The following is a 9,577-nucleotide window of genomic DNA, read 5'->3' as shown; positions in this document are numbered from 1 at the left end:
TGTAATTCAGAGGTCATTTGCATATTTATTTTATGCTACTCTATCTTGTTGAAATAAGTGTGTATCCTGGCAGAATTAAATAAATGTGACAAATATATGATCAATTTCAATTTTTTATAACAATAATAAAAAATGAAGCACTTTTAATTTAGATCACCAAATTTCCTTTTTTTCGCGGAATATTTTCCTTAGCCATTCAAATTTGTTGTTACAGATAATTTATTTCTGTCTTAAAGAGGCTATCGAAAGGGATATCAATACAAAAAAAATAATTACCACTCACATATTTTATATTACAAAGAGTTTTTGCTTCATTTAAAATTTGTAAAAAAAATGTTTTGAATTGATGCATTGTATCAAACATCCAGAAATATTTTTAGGAAAACTTTCAAAAAATGAATTTCTCTTCATGACGGGTTTGGCTTCGGTTTTAGAAAAACAATCGTCATCTTTTTTGCGCTTAGAATGAATACGAGAAATGCGTTAAATATCAAAATAAACATTGACATTGAAGAACACATTTCAAAACGAAATTTGAGCAGAAAATAGAAAAAATGTTTGGATTGCTGATACCAGGACGTCTGGTAATTTTTTTCTTCATAGGGTTTCTCTTGCACATGCATATTCCTGTATTTGTGTTAACATCGTCATCCAAATTGTTTCTTGGATGCAATATTCATCTTCACTATAAATATGGGTTTTCCAGAAATTTCCAGACTCTTTCAGTCTTTGGTTAAACGTATAGATACCACGCAAGCCTTATAGAAAAGGGTCAACATCCATAGATGACCAACTTAAATAAAATTTATATTTCAAACTCTATTGGCCATTATTTCACAAATAACACCTGTCACCTGTTTCTCATTTTCTTCGTTGATCAAATAATTTTTGTTTTGACCAAAAACTGTGGCAGTTATTTTTGACACAGGACATTTTGACTATACTGCAGTTTCCGCCATATTCTTTCCATTCATACTGCCAGTTCTTGCATGCTTTGGGAAGTCATTTCCGCAGTTATTTTATTGCTATTAGGACTTATAACATGTATAAAGAGAGGAAAATATAATATTTTTTAGAATCAGAATTATTTTATATTCATACACCTTATCGCTATTTTTCTGCTTCTGATATATCTGAGTTAAGTTTGTCAGTTTTGTGAAATATCAAAGTATATATAATTTTAGTTTTAAGTTACAAAATGACAAATTGATACAGAATTTTAAGATTTCAGTGATTAAAATAAGGTGAAAGAGAAAAGGATGCATTTCATCAAATATTTTCATTTAAATATGGCAGATTTTACAATAAGAAGGAAATATTGTTTTTTTGTATCCATCAAAAAAGCAATTGCTGAAACTGTGAAACAGACTGTGCAATGGAGTAATGCATTATGTTATTGAATAAAATGTGTCTTTCTGAGTAAATAAAAATAAAAATTACTCTGTGTTTGTGTTTTTTGTTAGAATTAGAGGGTTTTCAATTTCAAAATATTGGACATGGAATAGACATCATGACCTACTTTACTGACATCCAGCTTATTTGGAGTGGAATTTTGAAGTATTATTTATAAGTGGAGCCTAATAACATGGACTTATATTTTAATAAAAAGTCTTCTTTTGTGTTTTAATCATAACTTTAAGGCAGTTTTTTATTGGTAAAGGCTAAAAAAGGTAATTTAATAATATTGTTGCTAACGTCACGTCTTTTCCGTCCATTGTGGTATGTCACGATCGCAATTTTCTTGATGGTTCTCAGACAGCCCATTGTAGTTATTTTTATCCCGGGTTTTATAAATAATTGAAAATAGCAATCATATTAAATTTGGATGACATAAGGGGTTCAAAGGACTTGAGGAATCAATATCATTGGCTGTTTTATTTTTTGCGAACGTTACTCTCGACGTTTCCGTCCAAATCAGTGTCACGTGAGCAACATATATTTAGATCTGTAACTCTCCTGTATAGGAGTTACGATATCGCCCTTTGCAGAAATAGATTCGGAGTCAGTTCCTTCACATGATGGGGAAGCAAAGATGGTAAGTTGTATGTAATATCGTTACAAGAGGACCTTAAATGTATTCCGTCCACCAAAAAGACGTTCGCAACAAAACGTAATGTCATGATAGTAGATGTTGCTAATGTTACTATTACGAATTGGTTTCTTGTGTATTCATTTGATATAAAGTACACCTGCAAATGACATTCTGTATATTTAGAAATTCTAAACCAGACTGTACAATTTTATTACTCCAGGCGTATATTAAACATCACTGTGTGCATACATTTTAACTTTTAAAGATGTTGTTGCTCATGTGACATGTCCAAATGTCGCTAACGTTACTCATTTTTTGGTTTCTTGTGTATTTATTTGATATAAAGTACACCTGCAAATGACATTCTGTATATTTAGAAATTCTAAACCAGACTGTACAATTTTATTACTCCAGGCATATATTAAACATCACTGTGTGCATACATTTTAACTTTTAAAGATGTTGTTGCTCATGTGACATGTCCAAATGTCGCTAACGTTACTCATTTTTGTCTCTGTCACGTTAGCAACATGAAAGTAGGAGACAGAACACAATACTGTAAAATCTGCCATATATAAGCTAAATACAACAGGCCAGAGGCATGTAAACTTATCATAAGACCACAGTTCAAATTCATCAAATTACTTTAGTAGTTATTACACATGTTACATGAAGCACATGGCAAGTTGCCACAACTGTTTGTTGTTTTTGATACAGTGAATTGATTTCAGCTCTAGTTTTGACACATACAGATGATTATACTGACTAACAAATTAACAATACATTTCTATTTACAGGTGCAATCTGAAGTACAACAGATAAATGAAACTCATTTTGTATTTAATGTAGAAGATGCTGACAGCATTAATCACATAGCCATTTTTCTAACGGGACAAACTCCTTTTCCTGATGGATATGGGGGAGCAGGTAAGTGTGACCAAGTTTAAACTTCTAAATTGTTTATTAATGTATAAAAAAAAGAAGATGTGGTATGATTGCCAATAAGACAACCATCCACAAGAGACCAAAATAACACAGAAATCAACAACTATAGGTCACTGTTCGGCCTTCAACATTGAACAAAGCCCATACCGCATAGTCAGCTGTGTCTGTCTATTATAAGTCAGTTTAAATGTCACTGGTTTTGTCCATTAAATATTGATGTCAGACATATCAGTTGTTTCTGCTTATTCACAACTTGTCTACACATGAGGCCTTGTTATATGTACATTGTACATATGTACATGTCTATTTTGCTGTGTTCTTATTTGCTGAAAGATCTTTAGATCAATTCCCTGCTATTTACGTTAATGGAAGTTTTCTTTACACTGTGCAGATTAATTTGGCATTATTTATTTTGCTTAGATTATGAAATTCAAGATTGATATTCATGATCATGATTTATTTCTAGTTTGTCAGGGTTATTTTAACCTTACCAGTACTGTAATTGAAGGTCAAAATGATGTTAAAAATCAGATATCTACAATGAATCTTATCTTTTTCTCTCACATGTAACTTCATAGATTAATGACTATTATGTGGATTAAAAAAGAAACTCAAATGATTGGTAGAAAATTATGAAGGATTAATTATCTTTCATTGTAAGTTTAGGAATTTTTCATAAGTTAATTTCAATTAATTAGTATTTTACTATTTGTTTTTCAGTTTATTTCTCCTTCCCAAATCCTACAGGCCAGCAGTGGATATTATTGGGTGTCATAGCTAACCAAAAACCAAGTGCCATCTTTAAAGTCACAAACCTCAAATCAGGTAAAAACAGTAAATGTATTTTATATAAAAGTAAGGAGATGTAGAATGATAACCAAGGAGTAAAAGCCACTATATTAACAAAGGAACAAGAAAGTGAAAAAATTAGGTTATAATGCATTTTTAAGGGGGACAATAGAGGGTCCAAACAGTTAACAGCTTAAATTGATCTCAGATAACAGTTAACGACACCTTGAAAAGGGCAATAACAGGTTAACACAAAAAGGTATTGGGCCCCCCTCCTTTTAAACAGACTGTATTTTTTGGATATTGAGTTCATAGACATCTGTGTTTCCCAAATTTTCCAATAGATCTGCAAAGATAAAAAAAAAACTACTATGCCGGATATGCTCCATTTGTCATACATTCCTTTTATCTGTGTACAGTCATAGATTGGAATCACTTGCCACAACAAATAGTTTCATGCAACACAGTACAGGGATTCAAGAGTATGATCTGAGAATCTGCTCTTATCCATATTTTCTATCCTTAACTATTATTGTTATAAAATGTATATAGTTTCATCTAAATGTTATTTTAAACTGTACAAATTAAAAATGAAAATTGAAAATTTCTGAAAGTTCATTAGATATCAAATAGGTCTTAAAGATGGTTGGAAGTGGTAAATGGGAATAAGTTCAGGCAAGTTATACAGACTTTATTGAACCATCAGGTTTTGTAACTATTGATTGTACAAATGATCAAAGGAAAATATCTTTTTGTATGCTTGTAGGCATAAAAACAGAATATAATGTTTTTCTTTTTTATTACAGCTACTGATAGTACAAATCCTTTTGGCCAATGTATACCACACATGTCCCACATGGCACAGATAGGCATCTCTATAGAAACTCTGGAGGAACTTTCTCAGCAGACACCATCACCACAAGCTGCAGTCTCCACAGCCGAAACATTTGTTGAATATTCAAGAAAGATGTTAGAGAACTTTTTCAACTTTGCTACTTCATTTACACAAACTCAAGCACAAATGTCACCGAATCCTACAGAAACATATGTTCCATTAAGTACAGTGCAGACTTGGTATCAGAACTTTGAAAGAAGATTGCAACAAAACACCTTTTTCTGGAGGTCATAATACAAATGTACATATTCCTTTCAATCATGATTTGTTAACAGAAAATCTTCATACTAATTTACATTTGTATATGCTCAGGACACATGGAATAACAATGAATGTCTTTGATTTTGCATTTACAATTGTTGATAATAAAATAGAACTGACTTATAAAAAGAAGGATGAGTTAAAATATAATTTTGAAATGTGGGTTGCGTGCATGCTCTTATATACATTTATACTAGCCATGTAAATTTGACAAAATGGCAACTGACCGCTCAAATTCAAAAGGTCAAATGAGCAGTGTAGACTTTGATTTTTGTTCTTGTTTCAAAATTCCAATAGGGAACTTATAAGATTTGTGTTACAATAAGATTAGGTTTAAATAAACCATTTAAATTAATTTGTTAAGCTCTGTTGCTTCATTAGAGTATTCTATGGTCTATGAGTTCTGTCATTATTTCAACAGATTCATCTTTTAGTTTTAGGGTAGTTTTCTGTCTCTTACAGTGATATAGTCCTTTTGTGCTAACAGGTTGTTAAAATAATGCTAATTTGTCAATTAAATAATCTATTTCATGTATCAGAATTATGAATAAATATTTAAACTTAAGAAAAATTTGATCAAAATAAGGGTTAACTCATCAAATATCCAAACTGTTGTAAGTTTTACTAAAACAATTATGAATGGCTTTTTTTTACTAAATCCTTTTGATTATACATTGTATATATGCTTATATCTTGTGTTTGACATGTTATTGAACAAATTTTGGGTTATTTTTTACAAAATATGCTAAACTTACTTTTTGACTATACTGAAAATCATTTAAAAAAATCTTTCAACTTTTAATAGAATACATTTTTAGTTTTGTATGTTTATTGTTTATTGTGTAATTAAGTGTTCAATTCTACTATAATTCCATCAAGAGTGGTCGGAAATAAAATTAAAAGCTGACTAAAAGAAACAGGTAAAAAATAGGCAAAAAAATCAAACTTATTTACCAGAACATTATTGCATTTAAAAAATAACAATTGTTTTAATTGTTTTAAAAATTATAACATATAAAGCCAACTAACCAGTTGCATACATGTTTATATAGTTTATGCTTCTAGTATTTGCTTTCCAGTTCTAGATATCGCTCTAATTGTTTGAAAATTACGAACTGGAGGTATTTGATTTAATATTTACTTCATTTATTTTGTTAAGGACACATTTTAAGAGTTTGAACAAGGTTTTTCTAATACTGATCTAAAATATAATTTGTTTTCTGATTATAATTGCCCATAGCTAGATGTATTCATTGAAAAACCTTGATTAAATAGTACATTGTATATTACGTTTTGACTAATAAAAACCACACTGCCATGGGAAATGATATGACAACACAACAGTGTCATGTCTAATGTGCTGTGTTTAATTAACATATTATAAAACAATATAATTGTTGCAAAAAATAGTTTAACCGAAATTCCCAGTAAATATAGTATCAAATAGATTCATACATGTGTATGTCAAATCGAGTAAACTTTTGGTTTGATGAATGCCAATTTTGAAAGTGAAGAAGTTACTTAGTCATAGCTTTGTGTGGAGTGATTAAGGTGAGAGGTACGTAAATGAACGCCTCTAGCGGAAAACGGGAAAATCGACGTTTGTTGCTATGGGAGTTATCTCCCGTACCTGAAAAAAATATTTTCAAGATGTCGGAATATATTCCGCTTCGTCAGAATAATGGTCTATTTGGTGGAAGAGTATTGAATGCATCTTACTAAAATGTAACAAAAATTGAAGTATGTAAAATGAAATATCTTGTAACAGTTAAACAATGATTCCCCTCATGAAAATGAAAGTAACTCGACATGTCGTGATGTTCGGAGTCTGAGAGTGATTGAGTTGGCCGGGTTTACCAGCTGATCAACTTTAATGCTTGCAAGATCTTCTATTCACCATAATGTTTCTACAAAACTGTTTGAAGTACAAAGAATGGGTCTCGGGAGTATTTTGTTTATATTACCTTGGAGTAACTGTCCATAGGCTACATTAACTTACTATACGCTTAAGCTTGTAATCTGCACAGGAGACTCAACTTGAAAATCGGGAATATTGATATTGGACGTGAAAACGAAATGTAGTACATGTATTGATAAGAATATCATAAACACGTACATGCATTACACACATACACTACTACAATAACAAATTAAAGCTTACACTATATATTGTCATTTTATGTATTGAAATTCCATAGCAAATATAGTCACAGACTTAATTACAATTTTTACATTCAGTCATTTGGCGATTTGCATTCAAAGAAATAACTGTCACAATGAAAACGGCTAGGACGTTTTCAATCCTCGACAAAAAAAGAGTTTAATACTGATATTCTTGATTTGATATTTCTGTTATATAAACGTGTTCTCATTTCGTTTAAATATAAACATAAACCTTTCTTCACGGTGCTTTCTTTCACGTCCGCGATATGGTCTATAAATAGAATTTGAAAATGAAAGTACTCGTACTATTTTTAAACAAATAATTAACAGTAGAAAAATATTGAAGCCAAATAGTTCAATTGCTGCCTGTGTGACATGAAATTTGGGAGACGGGTAAGCGAGAGAAGGGGACACTAAACTTGAACGAAAATCGAAATGTGGATGGGGCCTTATGCGCAGACAAACGGGAAGTAAAACTGTCTTTCAAAAATGAACGAAAATTTAAAAACGTTGCTTTTCAATCAATTTGAATTGAATGGAACATTGTGAGTTACAAGATTCCAGCATGAAAAAGGGGCAAGGGAAAAATAGAAACCCGATGCATGAAAATAACTCTTAACAGCCACTTCAAAAATAAAATAAATAGCAAAGTACATAAAAAAATATTATATTATACTGAAGATTTAGAAATTTCTGCGTGCATCAATCAATTCATTTTAAAATGCGCCAAATTTCGAAACTACAGTTTTTTCGATTTAGTCAGTGATACTGTTTGACAATGTATACATGTGCAAATGCAGCTATAGAAAATTAAAATTAAAGTTTTAAATTATTTTTGCTATAGTATATGTATTTCTTATCACTGGCAATTTTCGCAATAAATAAAACAATGCAAAAAGATCTTAAGTACTAACAGGAATATTGCTGGCATAAATCACGAGTTATATAATGCCGTTGGCGATTTCCATTCACTGCAACATCTAATTAATACGTTAAAATTCCCTCGAAGACGGTTCTTCAAAGTCACATGCAGCTTTTCTATTCAGTACATTGTTAGCTTGATAATTAAAGCTCACAAAATCTAGACTTGATACATTTATCAGAACGTCATATAATGTGTGTTCAAATTCCGTATTGAACAATGTATAAATAACACATACATGTAGCTGAGTTGGGGATAGACCAGATTAGTACTCCGAGAACATATTTTCAATCGCGGCGAAGCCAAGTAACAAAAAAACAAAAAATAAATAAGTTGGTATGTACATACATTTGTTTTTAAATATTCACATCTATGCACTGTCCTCACTATAAAAATGGAACAAAACCAACGATAGAAAAAAGTAGGGATAATATGCATCAAACTTTGAAATAATCTTTTTGTTTGGCTTTTGCCTATAATTTATATATATCCCACATCTCTTTTCGTGTCATATTAAACACGCCATTTAAGTTTGCAAATGATCAGTACTATTTGGATCGAAGTATGTAATCATACTTGTGTTGTGTTCTCGTGCCATTGATACATAATTTTATATATTTTATATGCATGACCTCCTGCAACTATCGGGGGATTGAAAGTTTACTGTTGTGTGTTTTTTTTATGTACCCGCGCCGTAGCGGAGGGGGAATTAAGTTTTACACTTATCCGTTTGTCCGTCCGTCCTTCCCAAAATTAGTTTCCATTCATTAACTTTAGTTTGCCTCTACCAAAATGTTAAGAAACTATATACAATGCTGATTACCACAAAACACAGATCTAGTTTAAATTTTGGTGGCGTCACTTTTACCGTTCTAGAGTTATGCCCAATAACATATTGAAAAATTGTTACATTTTTCGTTTCCGTTCTCTAAGTTTAGTTTGCCTCAACAAAATATAATAAAACGTATACACAAACAAAGATCAAGCGCGGGCATCATCTGTGTCCAATGGAAACATTTCTCCATTTATTTACTATTGTTTGTCTTTTGGCCGTTTTTCGTTTTTTTTTTTCTCCATGGCATTGTCAGTATGTTTTTGGCTTATAAGTTTGAATTTACCGTTGCGCGGTATATTTCGCCTCCCTAAAGCAGCAAAAATGTGGTCGAAAATGTGAACATTGAATGTATATCGTCATTTGGAGAATCTATTTTAATGACAGATGTTTTATAGTTTCTGTTAAATATGTTTATAAACATATGTAATTTTTTTTTAAAGATGTCCTTTGACACTGTGTTTAATCATTCCAGAAATACGTTATAAATACATAGGATCTCGTATAATCACTGAAAAAACAAAAATAAGTAATCAATACTTTTTTCAGACAGGATAATATGCTCTATAGCGCATTTGTATAGCCAAACAAATTATAATGAAGCAGCTAGTCGTTGTCCTTACAATTCTGCTGATATAGCCTTGACGTTGCGTAATCCTTTCGGCGACGTCATGAATTTTTTTCTCTTTTCCCGTCAGCAACACCCTTTCAACGGCTGATATATAAAAAGGGAGTACG

At 31.2% G+C, this 9,577-nt stretch overlaps 1 protein-coding gene across 1 annotated transcript; it reads left to right on the top strand.

Moving 5' to 3' along the window:
* The first annotated feature begins 437 nt into the window (after positions 1-437).
* On the top strand, positions 438-5,223 carry LOC139481306 (protein Hikeshi-like). The gene is made up of 4 exons (XM_071264498.1): positions 438-584; positions 2,830-2,959; positions 3,698-3,802; positions 4,573-5,223. The coding sequence occupies exons 1-4, from the start codon at positions 555-557 to the stop codon at positions 4,893-4,895; spliced, it is 588 nt and encodes a 195-aa protein (XP_071120599.1). The 5' UTR covers positions 438-554; the 3' UTR covers positions 4,896-5,223.
* The last annotated feature ends 4,354 nt before the right edge of the window (positions 5,224-9,577 follow it).

Source organism: Mytilus edulis, chromosome 7, assembly GCF_963676685.1.
Source record: "Mytilus edulis chromosome 7, xbMytEdul2.2, whole genome shotgun sequence".
Classification (NCBI taxonomy): domain Eukaryota; kingdom Metazoa; phylum Mollusca; class Bivalvia; order Mytilida; family Mytilidae; genus Mytilus; species Mytilus edulis.
The sequence above is the reverse complement of the archived record's forward strand: the minus strand, read 5'-3'. Positions and strand labels throughout refer to the sequence as shown.